Source organism: Aphis gossypii, chromosome 1, assembly GCF_020184175.1.
Source record: "Aphis gossypii isolate Hap1 chromosome 1, ASM2018417v2, whole genome shotgun sequence".
Taxonomy (NCBI): Eukaryota; Metazoa; Arthropoda; class Insecta; order Hemiptera; family Aphididae; genus Aphis; species Aphis gossypii.
Genome location: NC_065530.1, coordinates 72,958,666 through 72,981,134, shown reverse-complemented (window position 1 = coordinate 72,981,134; position 22,469 = coordinate 72,958,666). Strand labels below are relative to the sequence as shown.

At 30.0% G+C, this 22,469-nt stretch overlaps 2 protein-coding genes across 3 annotated transcripts in view; both read left to right on the top strand.

Moving 5' to 3' along the window:
• Nucleotides 1–20,788, top strand: part of LOC114131234 (nuclear hormone receptor FTZ-F1 beta) — a 30,618-nt gene extending 9,830 nt beyond the window's left edge. The window contains exons 2-12 of one of the 2 annotated variants that reach the window (XM_050198757.1): nucleotides 12,557–12,995; nucleotides 16,160–16,362; nucleotides 16,434–16,556; nucleotides 16,629–16,969; nucleotides 17,084–17,281; nucleotides 17,354–17,768; nucleotides 18,050–18,283; nucleotides 18,363–18,615; nucleotides 18,738–18,892; nucleotides 19,293–19,316; nucleotides 19,464–20,788. In XM_050198757.1, coding sequence (XP_050054714.1) covers nucleotides 12,869–12,995; nucleotides 16,160–16,362; nucleotides 16,434–16,556; nucleotides 16,629–16,969; nucleotides 17,084–17,281; nucleotides 17,354–17,768; nucleotides 18,050–18,283; nucleotides 18,363–18,615; nucleotides 18,738–18,892; nucleotides 19,293–19,316; nucleotides 19,464–19,553 — 2,163 coding nt within the window. In that variant the 5' untranslated portion in view covers nucleotides 12,557–12,868 and the 3' untranslated portion in view covers nucleotides 19,554–20,788. The remainder of the gene's footprint in view (nucleotides 1–12,556; nucleotides 12,996–16,159; nucleotides 16,363–16,433; nucleotides 16,557–16,628; nucleotides 16,970–17,083; nucleotides 17,282–17,353; nucleotides 17,769–18,049; nucleotides 18,284–18,362; nucleotides 18,616–18,737; nucleotides 18,893–19,292; nucleotides 19,317–19,463) is intronic. The other variant, XM_050198758.1, reaches the window with a different exon arrangement.
• On the top strand, nucleotides 2,513–4,314 carry LOC126554506 (zinc finger MYM-type protein 1-like). Its single transcript, XM_050209598.1, has 2 exons — nucleotides 2,513–4,060; nucleotides 4,150–4,314. Exons 1-2 carry the CDS (start codon nucleotides 2,525–2,527, stop codon nucleotides 4,312–4,314), a joined length of 1,701 nt encoding a protein of 566 aa, XP_050065555.1. The 5' UTR covers nucleotides 2,513–2,524.
• Nucleotides 20,789–22,469: the final 1,681 nt, after the last annotated feature.

Below are 22,469 nucleotides of genomic sequence, written 5' to 3'. Positions count from 1 at the left end.
TCGTTCATTGTCTGTGATTGACGTTACAAAACGTATACGTTCAGTGTGAATAAAAAGTTTAACTATAAAATCATTTAATTATTCTGCACATTTTGTACTTGTTTAATTATCTTTTAAAATTGTGTTAAAAATTGTCATTTATACTTTCATTATGAGCTCTTCAGTATGCGTTTGTGGAAAAATTAAGGGTGATATGAATCACACTAATTGGTCGAGACATTTAGACTATTGCAAAAAAAAAAGAAAAGTAAATGGAACAGCGTCTATTGTTAAATACTTTAAGACCAACAACTCTGCATCGATTGAATCAAGTAATAAAGCTAAATTATTATCAACAAGTAAATATTAAAACAATGTTAAAAATATATTATATATCTAGGTACTTGTAATTAATTTATCCACAGTCCAAATGTGTGGTTTGTGTTGATTTTTTTATAAATATTTTCTTAAGTAGGTAGGCTTAAAATATTTTAATGATTTAATTTTATTTATACTTAACAGTTACAGATATTGAAACATTTAGAACTAGTGAAAAACATACAAAAATACCTTCTGGATTTGAAATTGGTAAATATTTTTTCTTTTTTTATTATACATACATCTTTAATATTTAAATTTATCATTATAATTATTTTATTATTTTCAAATTAGCACTAGGAACTGATACATGTGCGATAAACATTGAAACTTCTATACAATCTGAAATTGGTATGTAATTGTTTTTTTTAAATGTTTTCCCAAGGAACCTACCAATAAATTATTTCAACATTATTGTAATTTTACAGTAACAGAAATTGAAACTAATGAATCATGTGAACCGAATACAAAAATACCTTCTGGATTTGAAATTGGTAAATATTTTTTCTTTTTTTATTATACATACATCTTTAATATTTAATTTATCATTATAATTATTTTATTATTTTCAAATTAGCACTAGGAACTGATACATGTGCGATAAACATTGAAACTTCTATACAATCTGAAATTGGTATGTAATTGTTTTTTTTAAATGTTTTCCCAAGGAACCTACCAATAAATTATTTCAACATTATTGTAATTTTACAGTAACAGAAATTGAAACTAATGAATCATGTGAACCGAATACAAAAATACCTTCTGAATATGAAATAAGTAAATATTTTTTTAACATACCTATGTATATTTAATATTTAAATTATTGTTATATTTATTTTATAATTTCCAATTATTAATTTATACAATTTACATATACCTAAATACTTAAATTAGTTATCAGTTATCAGTGTTATGTTTGTATATTTGATATACTTTTATTTAAAAATATTTAAATTGTATTTAAATAATAATACTTAAATCTTTATGAATATATAGTTTTGTTTTATACATTTTACCATTTTGATTACATATAAGAACTATAATATTATTTTTTACTGTAATTCATAAAGTACCTATATTATTAATTTAAATATATAATATTTCATAACATTTTTCAATGCTTAATGAAATTGTTGAAACAGTTTATTTAAGGCAAATTAATTTAATGTTTAATAAATCAGTATTACCTATAATTTGTAGGACCGATGTAATTTCTTCTCGTTTAAGTTATTACTGTTAATGTTCTGTTTGGTATTCTTTTAAAAATTAGATTATTTTATATGGGTTTAGTAAAAACAAGTGTGTACAATTTTTTAAATAAAATAATGCCATTTGCTATGTTAGTTAACTAGAAGCTATTTTTAATTAATTATTAGTTTGGTTTTGGTAATTGGTACTTAAGAGTTTAATAGTAGCTTATACAATTTGTTGTATTTAAAATTACATTTGATTTTTAACAGGTATGGTGCCTAGGGAGAATATATTTCCAAATGATCCTGTCAATTGGCCAGAAATTGTATCTTACCAGCTTTTATCTCATTTTGTTGAGTTAGGACCTTGCCAGCCTTCTCCACTTGACTTGAAGCTAAATGCATTTCCAAAAAGAAAAGATAGTAATGGTAATCTTCGATCCTTTCATGAAAATTATTATTTTAAACGCTTGGAAGATGGTACATTTTGTAAACGAACTTGGTTATCCTACTCTCCTTCATTAGATAGATTCTTTTGCATGACATGTAAACTTTTTGGTTTAGTTAAAGCAAAAACCTCGTTTTTAGCTACCACAGGATCATGTGATTTTAGAAATATTTCAAAAACCATTAATCTCCATGAATCTTTACCTGAACACATACAGAGTGAAATAAGTCGAGGTTTATATATGTCTAATACACGAATAGATGTTACATTATTAGAATCAGCTAATCGCCAGGTAGCTGAAAATCGGAAGATTATGGAAGTTATAATAGATACATTGGTTTATATTGCAAGACAAAATATTGCAATAAGAGGTCATAATGAATGTGTGAATTCAGATAACAGAGGAAACTTCTTAGAACTCCTTAAGTTATTGGGAAAATATCATGCACCTTTAAATGCACATTTGCAAAAAATTAATACTAAAAAGTGTAACCGGTTGACCTTTTTATCTGCTGAAAGTCAGAATAAAATGTTAAGTATATTAGCAGAAATAGTACGTTCAAAGATTTTGCGTGATATAAAAAAATCTAATTTATTTTCTGTCATCATAGACACTACAACTGATGTATCAAATAAAGAGCAATTTACATTTTTGATGAGATATGTTAATGAACAAGGGAATATTGAAGAAAGATTGGTTGCGTTAGTGACTGCACCAGATTCGACTGGTCATGGTTTATTTGAAGTATTTTGCAATATCACTGAGAAGTATGAAATTGACTGGAAAAAAAGATTATGTGCTCAGGCGTATGATGGTGCGGCTTCAATGCAGGGTAAATATTCAGGGTTGAAAACGTTCATACAGAATGAAAATCCCAATGCATTGTATGTTTGGTGTTCTGCACATTTGCTAAATTTGGTAATAGTTGACACTTGTGATTGTTGCATGGTAACTAAAGTTTTTTTTGGAGATATTAGAGCATTGGTTGAATTCATGCGAGCAAGGAAGAGGACTGCTAGTTTTATTGAGTGTCAACAACAATTATATCCAACGCAACGTATAAGACGCTTAAAACGTTTTTCAAACACTAGATGGACTTCTCACGACAGAGTGATTGTGGTAGTTTATGAAAAATATGCAGCTCTACTAAAAGCACTAAATTTCATTGCTACTGCAAATGATTCTGACAGAGATACTTCTTCAACTGCCAAGAGTTTAATTTTGAGAATGTCTTCTTATAATTTTGTATCTACCATGGTTTTTATAAGACAAATTTTTGCCATAACTACTCCATTATCAAATTATCTACAGTCCAAATCAATTGATTTTATACAAGCTATAAAATTGGTCGATATTGCGAAAAAACGATTAGAAGACCTTAGACTTGACAATAATGCACTTGAAAAAATATTAAATGAAGCCAAACAATTTGCATTTGATCATAAATTATTAGAACAAGACTTCAAAAAAATAAGGAGCAGAAAAAAAAAAGTTATGCCTGGAGAGTTATCAGGTGATGACATTTCTCCATCAAGCTTAGATATTTTTAAACGGGATGTATATTATAAAGTATTAGATATCATTATAAATTCACTTGATTCTAGATTTAAGGACTCTCGTGAGGTTATGATAGATTTGAGCCTCCTATCTCCAGAACGTCTTATGTCTTACAGAAAATGTGGTGGTAAAAGTTTACCTGATGATGCATTTCAAAGTGTATCAAAATGGATTAAAAGTATTGATTTAAATAAACTAAAAGTAGAATATTTAGCTTTTAGTAGTAGCTTAAATGAACTAATTGATGGATTAGAACCAAAGCAACTACACAATAGTACAAGCACTTTAAATACCCATGAAGATGAGAATGATTCTGAAAATACTTATACTGAAAAAAGTGAGAGCGAAGATGAAGAAAGTAAGAATGAAAATGTGAACGTTGAAAAAATACTTCATATATTATCAAGCCATGATTTAATAACAGCATTTCCAAATTTATATACTGCATATAAATCACTTGGAACTATTCCTGCGTCATCAGCATCAGCTGAACGTAGTTTTTCAAAGGTAATATACAAATTTTAAATATTTTTTCTACAAAATTACATTCTTGATAATGTTCTAACTTATATTTTACATTTTTATATTATTTCAAGGTGAAACTTATAAAAACACGTCTTCGATCTACAGTTGGCCAGAATAGACTTGAAAGCTTAGTACTTTTAAGTACTGAAAAAGATATAACTATCGATTACAATGAGGCTATTAATAAGTTTGCGTTAACATCTGATCTATTGACAAAAGAATTAATGTTTAAATAATTAAAAAGTTCCTGAGAAAAATGTGTTATAGTTAGTTTAGTAATTTTATATATTAATACCACCAAGTTTGGTATTTTTTTATGTGTTTGTTTCTATGAAGAATAGATGAGTCATGAGTAGTAAGTATAATGCAAGAAATTAGTGTTTGTTTAATATTTATAAATATTTGTTTGATAATTTTATATAATAAGTATAGTTGAATTATTATATTTTAACATTACCATGGTTACAAGTATAAACAGATATAAAAAGATATAAGTATTATATAATATCATTATTTTTATTTTTTATTTATAATAGAAAGAATGCATTATTGAACTTAACGTTTTTTTTTTTTTTGAGGGGGGGAGGTTTGAGATTTGACTTTATTTTGAGTGATACCCCCTCCTATTTAAGCATTTGAGTATCATATACACCGCTTGGAGTAGGGTGGGGTGGGTCATAACTCATAAATAATTGTTTGGCTTCCATATGAATTAAAGTTCGCTACGCCACTGATGACACACAAATATTATTACGAAAAACGCGTATCGTTAGGTATTGTCGCATCAAATTGTTGTTTGATAATAACGACGCGTATATACTAATTTAAATTTTAAACTGTACGTAACTTTTACGGATTTTTAATTGAGACCTTCGTTGCCAATCCATTTACCAGATATAAAACGACTTCATGTAGTCACCAGAACGGTTGTCTACACAGCCCGCGTGTTTACGGACCTAATTTCCCTTTAATTTATCATATTATAATTTGACTATACAATGCGTACTTGAAAAACGATAATGCGCTCGTTCGTCGAGCGAGCAGCTCGCATTTTTTTAAATGTAAATTCGTATTATATCGGGCGTGTTTTAATTTGTATTATTGAGAGATTTATAAAATTGGGAGAATCTCGCCTCCGGTCCTGTTTTCAATGTTGAACTCGTCGTTATCCTTTTTGCTCGGACTCTCGCTATTAAAGGAAAACACCTTCATTGCACATTGTCGTTTTAAGTCATGATGCGCGTGAACGGATGAACTTATTATACGTAATTTATACGTACCTTTTGAATTTATTTGCCAGTTGCAGTATTAGCACGTCAACGTACACGCATACTACACTGTAGAGTTAAATTCGCACTGCACATTTTCAACTTCGACTTGCGCGTCGGAGTTCGCCAAAAAACACGGACTGCGCTCAACTGCTCAAGTACCCCGATTCCCCACGTGATTTTATTACAACGTATTATAGATTGATAAAGACGTGCGGTGTTTATTAAATGAAGAATATTATATTATTTTATATTATCTTTCGCTCCAGCGTGCAGCAACAGTGCCGCGGTGTAGACGCACATTCGCGTTTGTCAACACACCGCGTGTTCGGTATAGATAATAGTAAAATTGACTAAACAGTATAGTACCTAATACCTATAGCGATAAATACGATAATAGTAAATAATAATAATAATAATAAAAAAAAAAAAATGCAACGAAGGGAACGCAGGATGACGGTCACTCGCGCACACATAATAATAATATTATAATAAACGAGCGGGTGCGCGCGCACGCGTCCGTGCCTGACCTTGGCAAGGTTGAATTTTGAGAGTCCGACGAACTGCGCGGCAACGTCGCCCGCGCTCCACCACACGCTCGCCAGCGCGCGCACGGTCGACGCGAGTATAGTTATAGTTTTGTAACGTCTGCCGCCGACGACGTCCTCTCGTCGATTTATAAAAATAAACAACCTCGCGGCGCCCGTGTCCTCTAAAAAAAAAAAAAAAACCGTCGCTCGAACGGTGTCGCGTTCGTGTCCGTGCGAAAGTGTGCGGCGGTGACGATACGTCTGCCGCTGGAAAACGAGAAAAGCGTTTGCGTTTTTCCGCGAGTGGGAGGAGCGCCGAGAATATCACAATAATGCTTTCCAGTCCTAGCGAAACGCGTTCAAAAAATACCTATACTTACCCGCAGTCTACCAGTTCGTTAAACAACGATTCTTCACGCGATTACACATATTATACTACGTATCTTTTTTGCTCCACGCGCGGGCTTGTGTAGGGAGCTTTTGAAATTTTTACTAAAGTCGAAATACCATCAGTCATAGTATATATAGCTAAACAGATATATTAATTCATATTCTTAGGTATTGAATAATTGTACTGGTTTTGATTTTCGTCGTCGAAAATCCAATAAATTCGGTTAAGCAATATTATACGTGTTTACGTACTACAACCGTAGAGATTATAAACAATAGTAACCTATATTCGGGGGCGTATTTAGAAATGTCTTACGAGTGCGAGGGGGAGGGAGGCACAAACAAAAAGTTCAAATTAGCGTACATGGAGCGTACAGAGAGCCTAAAGAGGCTAAAGCCCTGGTTGTAGGAAACCAGAGCTTAATACTCTCAATAATAATTAGTATAAAATACGGTGAATGGGGGGGCACGGACCCCATGGACCCCCTAAAATATGCTACGGTCTATATTGGCTATATTTGCATACCTTTTGAGTGGCTGAACAATGCTAAACTCGGCTGTATCTCAACGTCATAATACGTTGATTATGCCCTATAAAATGTGTAAAGCTAAAAAAATAAAAATATTGAATATGTATTGAGTATCTTCGGGTACCTACCGTTTGCAAATTAGAAATTATGGTTTCGTCAACGCGCTAATTAATGATTTATGATATTATTATTTATTATTGTTGTTAATCGCGTACGACGACCCATAAATAATGCTCTCGTGTACTTTTTTTTACTTGTTATGCAATAGTTGTGTATATCGTTTATTATTTAGTTATAGATTTGTTGATTTGTATAACGTAATGTATAATATGTATATTATATTATGTTGTTATTGTAGTAGACTTATTATCAGTATTGAGTACTATTGACCTATGTGTAGGTAAGCTAAATAGTAAAATAAATGTATAATGTACGAAAGTAAAACACGTGTTATATAAGATAACAATATTATCTTATGATTAATATTACTGTAAAATTAATTTTAAAAAAATAATTGCCAAAATGATATAATCAGCAATTTGATTTGTGTGTTTGTATACACGACCTCGTCTACATATATTATACACAATCACGCAAAGCCCAAGTACTTAATCATAGCACTATAATATAGCCGACTGCTTAATCCTTAATGTGATTTTAGCTATTAGAAAGCCCATATGAAATCATATCAAGTCCATCATTCCAATTTTGTAGTCGACTAGGTGAATCGTTGCTTCGAGAATATTTACATCCCCGTTTTCGTCTGCTTCTTCCGAGTCTATTTCCAGTTCCATATAGTCGCTATACTTCCGCGGATATAACTATATAAGAGTAGAGTATCATTTTATTCTATAATTCCTGTTTTAAAATTTTAACAAACATTTTATTTATTTTTATGTAAGTATAACTGTAATAATAATTATGTGTATTTAACAAATTGTGCTGGTTCTATTGATACAGATTACGGACGAATTACAGTGTAATGTATTGCGGGACGCGTCTCTTCTTTTATCTGACTAGAATAGGTAAAGTGATCAATATCTCGAATAGCAAAATCTCATCGTGTCTACATCGAACCAGATCGCATAAACTGCGTACAAAGGAAACGGAAAGGGCGTATATTTCTCTTGGAATGCGTGTACATAATATTATTATGTGACCACGGTCAAACCGTAAACTGTATTCGAATTGCCGTTATTTATTATTTTACATTCTATATTATGGTATAACGCGTCGTGCGGTGTAATAAAATAAACTGCACAGCCGTCCCGACGCAGTGGTATTAATAATAACATTTAAAATTAAAAAAAAAAAAAAAAAATGCCCCGCGTGAAATTGGAACTTGTTGCGCAACGAAGAGAGTTGCCAACGGCCGACGGGGACCGCAACGTACAAGTCAGATACTGCAGCAGAGCATAATAATACGTACATTATACATACGATATTATATTTTATGTTTGAGTTTCGTGTTATAATATTCCTCTCACTGGATTCGATGATTACGACGAGTGTTTAATTCGTCGAATATCGCCGCGTTGCCCTGATCGTTTTTTACATGCTCGCCGTGCACTTTTAATCAAACGAGCACGCTCGATCATTAGTAAAATCGAATTGACAAATTTTGTAATAAAAACATTTTCGAAAAAAATACCGAATTCCCGTTTAGGCGGTATACCGGCTACACTGAATATGAATTGAGCAATGAGTCAGTTGATGTTATTAAGTAAACATAATTTAAATTATCTATTACATATATTGACGTAACATTTTTTTGTTAACTTTAATCGACCTAGTCAACATATTACACATGCATACCGTCGTATGATTTAATATTAGCTTGTTAAATGTATAGGTATATTATTGTTATGGTTACACGGTGTGTACGTCATATGATATGGAGCAACGACACTTCAAACTTTTAAGTATAAATGTTTTAAATGCGGTTATCGCCACCATTGTTTTTTAATATGTAATAGAATAAAAATATTATATTATGATATTATGAATTATTATTATTTAGGCTGACCAAAGGTAACAAAAAAGGTGCAGTTTCATTTTTTATCTATTATAGGTATCATTAAAGGGCTTAGGATACATGTAATACGTATAATATATGCTGAGTTTTCTTCGAATAACTTTGTAGTAGGAATATACGTTTTTCTATAGTGTGTATTAATGTATTTTTATATTTATTCATTGTGGACGTGAGTCCTATAACATTATAACACAATTATTAGAATTGTGGTGCAGAAAATAACAAATAATTTTACAAGAAATCAACTAATATTACTTATAAATTATATTATTAGATTAAAAATGATGAGAATATCTTTAAATGACAATAGAAAACATATGAGTTACCTGCAAGGCAGGCGCGAATCTAGAACATATTTACGGTGACCCCCCTCTAGAATAAAATTCCGCTAAATATCGGCAAAACAATGCATTTTATCAGCTGACAAATTAGACTTTTTTCCAATTCACCAAAGTCTACGGGGGGTATGGCCCCATGCCCCCCTTTGGATCCGCGCCTGCTGCAAGACTGCTATCATTAGGAGGTATTGGAGCGGGGAAATTAAATTAAAATTAAATTTGTATTTGATTTATATTTGCATACAATATGGTTTGGAATTTCTAATATTGTGACAATTGATTATAAATTACAATGCTTTACTGCTATAATATGTTTCATAACAAACCCTTCATTTTGTTTGACATTTGTTTACAAATTGTAAATTAACCTATTTTTTTCTTGTTGATAAAAACTTGAACGGTAACTACAAATTATTTATAGTCTGAGGTGCCTATTCAAATTCAAAATATTTAAGAAAAAAAATTTCAAAAAGTTAGCCACTATAGTCTTAACTCATAACACATATTGTGTATTGTTCCAAAACAATATTCTCCACGACCGTCATTATTAAAACGCCTAATATTCTTAATTTGATCTCTATTCGATATAATGAACGTACAAGCCGAAGGTTTTCGATGCGTTTCGATGCATTTTTCGGTGCATACAAATTCGGACTCTAATAATAGTTATATCGTTATGTGTGTTATAATATATTTTGCGTCGCTGACGATTTATTTATCATGTTATACGATACAACAATATTATATAATATTATTATCGCAGGAGGCGCGCAAGAGAATATAAAATTAGTATCGTGTCGGGATAAAACAAATATACACTCTGTGTGTCGCTGCAGCTGCTGTTGCTCATACTACTACCAATTATAAACAATGCAACCAAGACATCAATAACCCCTTCGAACTGCGTTGCAGCCATCGTCGCCGTCGACCATTCCTCGATCGTTCGCGCGCGCATTGTGGCCATTTCACTCGGCCGTCAGGTCACACAACCGGTTTCGTCGCCGGCGTGTCGTTGCTTCACCGCACTCGGCTCGTTCGTTCGTTCGTTCGTTCGTTCGTTTTTTTTTTACAATCTGCACACGAGCAATAACTTATCGCGTACATAGGTATATACCACAACGTTATGTTATATGGTAGCCGTCCGGCGCGGTTACTCGGCCGAACACGTAACGTTTCTCTCCGCGATCTGCCCGTACGATCGCAATAATAAAATGTTGTGCCCCCCAGTGCAAGCGCGTATAATAAAAATATATAATGTTAGATATTATAAATCAAATAATCCGGTGGCCCGGTCGTGTAGGTAACTTTTACGTACGTAATAAATAATATAATATAATAAGCCGTGCGCGCGATTTGTATATACGTATAGTCTTATACGCCTTACGATATCATTGTATATTATACATCTGCTGCAAATATTACATACAAACGCAGTTTTATACGCATATTATTATTTCGATATCGTAATACGGGGTTCTCGATGATTGTGGGAGGAGTTTAGGGGAGGGCGAATTTTTCCGTTTTTAAAACGCGTACATACATTAAAATATCGTTTAGGCGGTAGGTACTATACACGAATTGTATCTGTAAAAATTAATAATATTATGTGTGTTATATATTATCATATTATTTTAGATGTTTCTCTCTCTCTTTATCCGTTGTGCATATTATATAGATTACCAAACTATAATAATAACTACTATATAACTATTATATACTGGACTGTTTTCAATAAAAGTTATTTAATATATTATTATATCATCAATATATTAGATTCCTTTGGTCTCTGAGGGTGTCTATATATCTTGCCTAATTTTAAGAATTATTTGTTGTTTTTTAGAAATATGACGTACCTATAAGAAAGTAAACTAACATATTTTTTATGCAATCACGTAAAGACAGATACTAAATCCGAAACTAAATCTTAACAATATTGGATTTACGTCGACCTCTAAGCATTTTCAGTTGTATCTGTAGTTTTCGTTCTTTTTAATGTTTATAATAAAAATATAACCAGAATTAAGAAGAGAAAATAATACAATTATTCATCATAAATATTATAATTTTGTATTATATATTATTACATATAATATATAATAATAATAATAGTCATATTATTATATTATAATATAATATTATATAATATATGAAACAAAATGAAAAATGATAGAAAGATGTATTAATTTTTATAATTTAACCTAGAATACGGCCAGTAAATTATAAAAAATTGCGATAATACCCATATTATTGTGACACATAATATATCTGTATATATGACTGTATATTATATATATTATGTGATATGCAACGTTATTCAACTTTATATATTCGAGCCATATCTGTATAGGTACAAACGAACTGGATTTTATCTTACAAAATATAATTTGGTAGGTATATATATTATGTATACAGTAATTATACACTAGGTACTTACATTATAAGTCTATAGCTATTGTAGGAATTTAGGAAAAATATCTTCGGAGAAAAAAGCTCCGTACCACAAAATACATTATTCGTTTTTATTATGATTTACATAATTAAATATAGTCATAAATTATGACTCATAATATATAGGTTGACATGTTGTATGACTTATTATAAAATATTATATTTGTATATAAATTTAAAAAAAATGTTGAATAATTAATAAAAATGTACCTATATATACAAATTTAAAATAATTTAGTAGCACTGCATTCTAATGTTGTTGCTATAACTGCGTGTATTTGTATTTGCTCTTTTTCCCTATAGCCGGGGCTCTATTTACCGCTTGTAAGTATATGTATATAAAAAGCTATATACATCTAAGTCTTGTTGACTGTTCCAAATCAGATTCTCTATTCCTTTAAGGTTTGTTTATTCTTCATTTACATTATTCTCCTTTAAATATACAGTTTTTAAATCGTGTTGCCAATGACGAGGACACACTTTTGAAATTTTATATCTTATTGACCATTTATATAACATACACCTAATATAATTTATCTTAGAATTTAAGTCGTGTTTTTTATAAGTTTATATTCGAGTTTATATATGATGCGAATATATACTATTGTAATATTATATAAGTCATCGCTCTTATTTTAGAGTTTGGCCCGTCGTCGCGGTACCTATATAATGACACAAAATAAGATATAAAAATAAATAGATCACGATGGCATGAGGTTATAATACACTCGTCGATTCGTCGTTTATCCCTCCCCCCCACTGCCAAAAAAAAAAATGGCCTCGTTATACACATCATATAATATATACATATAGAATATTACATAATATACACTTAGACAACTATCGCCGCATTCTTATTATAATATACATACACATGATACATATTATATATACCTAACTGTACCTAAGTATAATAAAGTTTGAATATTTGGATTTCAGCACGCAGAGGACGCGCCGTCGTCGACAGCAACGATCTGATAAACGTACCGTATCGGCGTGCCCCGCGAGACGATAGCGACATGGCGTGCGCCCCCGCCGATCACCTTAGTGCCCACATCCGTCGTCACCGGGACTATGTCGAATGCCAACGGTTTTACGCGGTCACGTAGTACACGCAGCGACCCGGCGCGCCCGACGACAACCGCCGTACAGTACGCATAGGCGCATCGGCGTCGTCGTCTTTTCGGTGTTCGCGAGACGCCGCGATGCCAATCCTCCGTCCGTCACCGCGGCGGCCACTGTTCTGAGACCATGGCCGACGGCGACACCAGGATGTGGGGCCACAGCGTGCAGGTATCTTCCGGTCCGGTCACCGTCACGTCCATCAATCTGATCGCTCCTCGTCTGCAGCCCAACGCGCAGATCACCACGATAAAAGGTGTGTGTATACTGCGCTGCAGTGCGCGTATTATATATTATTATTTTTTGTTATTTACTTATATTATTATATACAGGGGTTGACGACTTCTAGTACTTAAAAATCTAAAAATACGCATGCACTTGTGCACTTAAAAATCAAGGAATGTGCGCGCTTAAAACGTGCCTCAAAAAAAAAATATTTTATTTATTATTATTTATATATAGTCTAATTATAATGTTTGAATAGAGAATCACTATATAAATTCCGACACGTATAATTTTTTAAACGAAAAGCCAATGATTGTTTTTCCTTTGGAATATTTGAAAATGAAAAAAAAATATATTGCTAAAAGAGTTTGAGAATAAAACGAGTACCCGCCAAAATAATATAATGACGGAAACTAAAGTTCACTTCCCATATACATATCAGATAGTAAATTACCTAACCGATAATGTAAATATTATTTTTAAATGGAAAATTAACCATATTGTTCTTTTTGGTCTAAGCTAATTTTAAAAACTTATTTCGAAAATTGCCAAATATGTTCTTAATTTTTCTAATATTCCCAATTATGCATTTATATGTATGCAATAATGACAAAATATGCAAAAATATGCCGAATAAAATTTTAAATTTAATCTCCTAGTGTTATGAAATTCATTTATTGATCACTAGAAATTTTCTAAAATCTTTCTTAAAAAATATGAAAAAACTAGAAGTCCTCAACCCTAATTTTATTATATAAAATCGCGTTTTTAAGGGGCACGGTATAGGCAATTTCTATTTTTAATTTTAAATCGTAGTTTTTAGTAGGTATAGGTAATCTATCTTAATTCTTAATCCAGTGTAAATACCATAATCGTTGGGGTTGTTACATCGTAACGGGATTATAATATTATATCATAAGTAGGTATAGAAGAAAAGCGTTTTGCTTGAAATCGAACTAGGTCTTCTATAATAATTAAGCGATAGTCGTAAAAAAAAATCAAATTTATACACCATAAAAATGACAATAATACTTGCATGTTTCGTAGCATTTTTCTCTTTTCATTTTAATTAATTCAATATCACGATTAATACATATAAAAGTTATTATTGTTATAAAATCGGTTTTTCTTAATGTTTTTCAATAGCTTTTTATATTAATAATTTATTTTTAAAAAAAACCGCTATGACACACAAAATATTGTCGTTTATATTGTTTAAAAATGTGATTTCTAAACTGTTACCTTAGTCTGAATGGTTTTTTTTCGGTTTTTACAAAAAATGTATTGATGTGAGGTGTCCTAATCGTTTACTATGACGTATACTTTACGCCGTGTTATATATTTTATATTATTACTGTATTTTAGTTTTATCGGTTTGTATTCATACGGCCTGTAGCTGATAATCGTCATCGTATTATAGAGTATAGCTACTAAATAGCTTAAGTAAAAGGACCTCTATTTTATTTTTAATAAAAATGGAATATTCAATTTTAAAAACAAGTTGGTTGTGTACAAAGTATAACTATAGTGCCTCGCTTAGTGCATATAAACATAATATAATATTATCTAAAATAACATCCACTCTATATATCTAGCCTTTTTGACTCCACTAAACTAATCATCTAAATCATCTCATTAAAGAACTCAACACATATAATATTCCAAGAAATCTTTTCGGATAAGCTTTCCGTCGACGCATTGACTCAGAAACCTTATAAATTAACAGTAACAAAATCAAGTTTATTAATTATCTCCAGTATATATAATTATTAATCATTATAAACGTTAATTCTGTCCTTTTTCTCGAGCGGGCTAAACTATAACGATTAATCGCATATACGAATACGATATAGCGTATCATACGTAAAACATATAATTATGTAATTTTCAGATTATTGTTTATTTATAATAAAAAAAAATTATATATATATATGTATTAATTACCTTGGTATTATTTACCTATTTACCTATTATACCTAAACGAGGTGTGATTTGACTTAAAATGTTGAAGGGGAAAAAGTTTTTCAAATTATACGTACCTAATTACAATTTGATCGATTTGTAGTATATCTTAATGTAACGTAATTATAATTCGATTGACCACAAGCATGAATAGCGTATGGCCTATTTTACTTAAAAACCATTTCCGAGTAGATGGTGTAAGATTTCGTTAGCAATTTTTGTCTCAAAAAACTTTTTTGATGAATTCTTGTTACGAAACATAAATGTGTATGCTACTCATTACAAAATGTATCATACTAAGATTAAAAAATCTATTGACTCATCGACAAAATTCTATGAAATTACTGGAGTCATATTCGTACAATTACAAATCGTAAATTGTATTTGTCTCAATTCCACTGAACATCAATGCATGGAGTGTGTAATGTGTATAGATTATTAAAATATAAAATGTAAAATATTTATAAATGTAAGAAAAACGCATTGAATTATAATATGTTATATTTGCTATTCTCATTATAAAATGTATACACCTGTATAATATTCTGTTTATTGTTATGGTAAAAATATTGTATATTGTACTACCTATATTAAAATTTCAAATGGATACCTATACTAATATAATAATAACCATCATAATCGCTTATTAGGACATAATATTTTACATTGAAACTTAGTTATAATAATTGTTCCAAAAATGATTACACGCTACTCGATAAAATTAAGTGCTCGGAGAGTTATACCTATATAATAATATGCAATGTCTATATAATACCTATTGCCTACAATGCCTACCAATGTAGCGTTAGCCATTGGTTATAAATTAAAATAATATATTGCAATGATTATAATACGCGTTATTCTGTAGAATTCTTAAATATATTTATATATTCATTAATGACTAATGTATGGATTATACAAAGTTTCTCTTGGTAGTTAATACATATAGAATAACAGTTCTTAATTAATACCTACATGAATTATTTTATGTATAAATGCGTAATAGTGCATTATTATATATTTAAATTTATCACAAATTTAAATTTTTAATTTTACATAATATTGATAATTTGTTTAATATAATAAAATGTGAATTAACCGTTATAGTTAGTTAAGTCAAAATGAATTGAATTAAAAAATACATAATACACATTAATGCTAATATTATAATACATTACAAATTATAACATTATATAAGAATTTTGATAACGTGTTTTGACTTTCCACTCACAGAGGAACCTCACGACAAGGACGGCACAATGACCGAAATAAAAGATGACATCATCGACGAAGTCGGTTCTGAATGCGATCGGGAAGTAAGTAAGATCGACTTCTCAGGAGTTACTATGAGAAGTAAAAAAATGAGAGCGGTCGAAGAAAACATGCCCCGGCCAATGTCCTGGGAAGGAGAACTTTCCGATTCGGAAATGAAACAAGTAACTGCGACTTTCTAATTATTATAAAATGAACTTGGATAAACATATTCATTAACCTAACTGATTTTCAGGAAGAAGATAGGACAGTGGATGTACAGACAGCGAATCAAAATTATTTACTACCGCGAAATGAAAATGTAAATCACCAACAATCGTCTCCAGTTAAACGAATTATTTATAATGATAATAACTTGGTGAGTGTTTCTTATTTAAAGCTCGTCAAAGTTTATATTGGATATCTTCTTTATGTTTCCTTTTTTTTACAGGTTGACCGAGTGATGGAGCATGTCAAGAGCAAAGTAACTTCGTCGAACAACGACATTCCGTTACTTGTTGATAAATTGCTAGGTGGCGGTTACAGCCCGTTACTTCAACATAGAACAAATGGAATCAAACAGACATCACACATTCCTCCGACTCAAAGTCCTGATTCGGCCATACACTCTTGTTGTTCTCCTGCACAGTCACCAATCACTTCCAGACATAATCCTCCGTCATCCTCGGGGTTTTCGTCCCCGTCCACATTCACACCGTCGTCATTGTCGAGGAATAATAGCGATGCTTCGCAATATGGTGGATCACAGCATAGTTCTTGTTATAGTCAAAGGTAAAATCGTAAATCCATAAGTGTTGGTATTTTTCTTGTATAATGTAGCTATAAGTTGTACACTTGTAATGTTTTTACTATTGAAAATTATAAATTTACATATTTTATTTACAGTTATTCCTCGCTGTCTGTTTCACCTACACATTTTTCCCCAACACAATCACCAATTCAGCCAAGGCACATACAAAGAAATTTTCATGAATATACTGTGGCAGAGGAAACCAATGGCTATGAAGAGAAATTGTCAATGTCTGACATTGGTCAACAGCATGGTATAACCTCGGGTATTTCAAGACAACAACTGATTAATAGGTATGTATAACGTTTGTAGAATGAATTATACAATAATATTAATACAAAAAAATGTCTTAATTTTTTTTCTAGTCCCTGTCCTATTTGTGGTGATAAAATTTCTGGTTTTCATTATGGCATATTTTCATGTGAGAGTTGCAAAGGATTTTTCAAGCGCACTGTACAAAATCACAAGAACTATGTGTGTCTACATGGTTCAGCATGTTTGATCACAATAGCTACACGCAAGAAGTGTCCAGCTTGCCGTTTTGACAAGTGCTTAAACATGGGTATGAAACTAGAAGCAATCAGAGTTGACAGAACAAGAGGTGGGCGTAGTACCTATCCATTTACTTACACCATACCGCCTTCCAATATGCAACCACAGCATAGTGGGCAGCACTCTGGAATGAGCACTAATTCTGTAGACAATAAAGTCAAGCAGGAAGAGCGAGCATGCAGGTCCCCACCCCAAGAAACAGCCAGACTGATCCCTCAATTATTGCAAGTAAGTAATATATAAACATCACAAAATATAAATATTATCAGTTACCAATAAGAAATAGCATCTTAAAATTATTATATATTCTTAAATTTGATTCATACATAAAATTAACTTATGCAGATTGCATAAATAATGTTACTGCAGCATGCTATACAATTTCCTAAAGATTTCACATGTTTTATAAAAATAAAATTAATTTTGTGGTTAATAAAAATAAAAATATTTACTATAAATTTAATTTTTGATTTTTAATTAATTATTTAATATTTATAAAATTGTTTTAGGAAATAATGGAAGTGGAACATTTATGGACTTATAACGAAGGATCATTTGAATCATCAAATGCTAGTGGAAGTTCTATGAACCATTGTGGTGGTGCCAAAGAATTAGCAAAGAGTCGCTTAATGGCTGAGAATTCAGGAACAGATTTTCTTTCCAATTTATGCAATATTGCTGATCATCGGCTATACAAAATAGTCAAATGGTGTAAATCATTACCCTTATTTAAAAATATTTCGGTAATAATATAAATATATATATATTTCAACTATTCATGTGAGGACTATCATAATTAATTACTTAAAATGTTGTCTTTAGATTGATGATCAGATATCGTTATTGATAAATGCCTGGTGTGAGCTATTGTTATTCAGTTGTTGTTATCGATCAGTTAGCAGCCCTGGAGAAATACGTGTTAGTCTGGGCAAGTCTATTTCTTTAGATCAAGCAAGAGAATTAGGTTTAGCACCTTGTATTGAGCGCATGTTGAATTTCACTCAGCACTTGAGACGTTTGAGAGTAGATCGTTATGAATATGTAGCCATGAAAGTCATTGTACTATTATCATCAGGTAACATATAATGAGTTAAGTTTGATTTTTGAATCATACTTAAAAAAGTTAAACCTTTAATATATGTGACATATGTGATTTACAAATGAATATATTTAATTATATTAATATTGTGATTTCAGATACAAATGATTTGAAAGAACCAGAAAAAGTTCGTGCATCTCAGGAAAAAGCATTACATGCTTTGCAACAGTATACTTTGACACATTATCCAGAAATGCCATCCAAATTTGGAGAATTGTTGTTAAGAATACCTGATTTACAACGTACTTGTCAGGTAAATATGACAAACTATTAAATGGTTTTAAGTCAGAGGTATTTCAACTGTATGTCAGGTTTAAATGATTGGTTCAAATGTCAATCAAAAGAACCGTGGTATCAAATAGTATCCTGTTGGTAGTAAACTAAAATATAACTAATATATACTATAAAAATAAATAATGCTACCTATTGCTACCTACACATGCTACGTTCAGATGACCAGTTGAATATTGCGGTTATTTGTATTATAAACGTTATTACTCTCATGTCATTAATCTTTTGGGAGTTACTTAATTATTGAGAGGAAAAAAAATATCCATGGGATGAAAAAGTTGAAATACCTCTGATTTAAGTAAAATTGTGTGAATGTGAGCATGTATTTAAACATTCAAATACAATTAAATCATTTTATGTAGCTATCCTATGAAATTGGATTAATGGTGAGATGAGATTAGCTTTCAAATATTAAAATTGTTAGCTTAATATTTTTTTAATTATACATCCTTAACCTAACTTTATATTAATTAGTAACTAGTAAGCTTAGTAGTTGTATTAAATTTATATTTATTTGTATGGTTTGTTATTAGGTCGGAAAAGAAATGTTATCAATTAAGAGTAAAGAAGGAGAAGGACAAAGCTTCAATCTTTTAATGGAGTTATTAAGGGGTGATCATTAATAGTTATTATTTTTATTATTATTATTATTATTATATAAACGTCTGTGAAAGTATTTCTAAGTTTTTATCTGTAATATTTATCTAAGAAGTTATTATAATTTCTGTAAATATTTAGAAATATTTAATATAATGTGAAATTTTGTGTACCAAACCTACACAATTTTGTTTTTATGACATTTTAGGTAATTTTTACCTCTATTCTATTATTAGATTAAACTGAAATCTAAAAATTTTAGAATTGTAATTTGTAGATAGGTATATTTTTCTAATTTTAAAATTTTTTAAGTATAAAGAAAATTATATTTAAAACATAAATTCAGAACAGTCTGAATACTGTGATCTTAAAATAGAATTAACATTATGTATGTAAATAATAAATATAATAATTATAAATCTCCAATTATTTGTAGTACAGGGTTTTATTGTTAAAAAACTCATTTTTTTTTCAAATTCTATCAGTGTTCGGTATTGGTTATTCTTTTAGAATGCCGTGTACTTAATAATATAATACACAGTGATGGGCTGGCTGTCTTCTATTTCAATTGATTGTACTTAATTATTATATTTCTATGTTATATTATTCATATGTATTCTGCCTACTTACCATAAAATGTTTACCAAACTTGAAAATCTTAATAATAGTTTTTGAACCATTTAATTAATATCTGTTTTAATCAGAAGAATTTGACAATGATATAATTAACCATGTGTGCAATAAGTTACGTTACCAAAATTTAATTTACATGTTTCTTTGTTTTATTTTCTATTATTATTGAAATTTTATTGTGCCCATCACTTTGGAAAAATATTCCTTTGCTAATATTTTAATTGTTAGTATAAAAAACGTATATGTTTAATTTATTTAAATGATAAGTTTTTAATGTATTATTATATGATTTATGTTTTATATTATTTAAAAGATAAATTAAATTTTTAATTACCTTCTGTATTTTTTTTCAATAATTTTTTACTATCTTATTTAATTTTTGACAAATAAACAACAAACTGTATAAATAAAGCAATACATTAAATTTACTGATATCATAGTTTGTTATATTTAGTAGACATTGATGTAATCGAAATCTAAGCAATATTTTACTATAAGACAATTATTGTGTGTGCATTATGTACATGTAGATATGCATTATATAAATAGGTATACCTACTACCTAATTAATATGTTTTTATACAGTTGATTAATTAATACAAAACAAATAAATACATTTAATTTTTTACATTGTTTGTTTTCCAATTTTTTTATTTGACATTAAATATATTATTGTATGTGTATTGTGAGTAGTACTAGAGTTGATACAGATGACAATGGATATGACACCAAGTATGAATTTATCCAATTTTTCATTGAAATTGAAAAAATGTAAGTTCCTAATATAGGTATTATATATCAATGTTACAACTTAAAAGTATAACCATACAATTTATCATAAAAATGTTCACATACATCGTTATAATTTTACTAATTTTAGATGTCTACCATCATCATCAATTATGTTCCATTTCTAATACATAAAACATAAATCAACATATAAATTCTTATTTATATTTTCAATTATGTACTTCAGAGGCGTTCTCGGGATATTTAAATGGAGGGGATGAAAAAAATGGTTTTTCATAAAAAGCCTCAAGGGTTAGCAAAATTAGACAAAACGTGTATTACTAATATCAACGATTTGATGTCTTATCGCCATCTATTGAGAATTTTTTTTGACACAGTCGAAAAATCAGCTAGTGAGCAATCTATAGTATTTATAATCAATGCTAATATGTAAGAAAATAAAGAACATTTGGGGGGATCTATCCCCCATATCACCCTGTAAGAACGCCCATGATGTACTTTATGATTTAATTATCTAAGTTATAGATATAATTTATTGATTTTGAACATCAGTCTGACAGGGGGTTGCACTCAAAAAAAATTATATGAAATAACCTAATGAATTAATTTTACAAGAAGTAACAAATGAATGACAAATCAAGAGATGAAAGAAGGAGGTATACAAGAAATTTTTCCTCAGACTGAGCTACAAAAATTAGCTGCCGAAAATTTTTCTATTTTCTGGGGATACAGATACTTAATGGCTAATGCCCATTGATATGACTAATATGCTGTAATCCATTTTCAAAAAAAAAAAAAAAATTCTCACTGGCTCCAATATGAATATAACATATGTTGATGTGACTCAAACTTAATATTACATATAACATACTAAATAACGCTGTTACTGAAATTATTTATGTGAATTACTAATATGAAAAACTTCATATTTATTATTGTATAAAAATGTAATATTTATGTACCTATATCAATCTGTTTCCAAGTTCCAACAAAATATAGAAAACATTTGAACATTTTGAACAATATTTTACTCTTATGTCTACGCTTATTGCTTATCAACGACATTAGTGTAGCACTGTAGCGTTTGAAAATTTGAAATACGAAAAATGGTTTTACAAAAATGTGTACCTATAGTGTATACCAGCGTTTCTTAAACTTTTTTATCCGCGGAACACTTTTTTGTGTCCAGTTTTATCGGGGAACCCCTACTTTTTTTTTTAATTTTAGCTATTTTTATGTAGTTTTCAACAATAATAAAATTATGTAACAATTGTTATAGTTTGATAATTAAAACCCCTACTTTATTTCAAGAGTGTTAATACATTAAACATTTTTCCTTGTTAGTCGCTACTAATGTTTAGTAGATTTTTTAAAGTGACTTTATTAAACTGACTTTTAACAGTGAAAATATTCTGTATTTTACTATATTGAAACACTTGACTTTAAGGAGTTTAGTATAGACACAAAAGTAGGTATACCTGCTAAAAATTCTAAATTTTTAAATAATTTTCTTCGAAAATCATTGCAAACTGCAACTATAAAAATATAGAACTTTTACA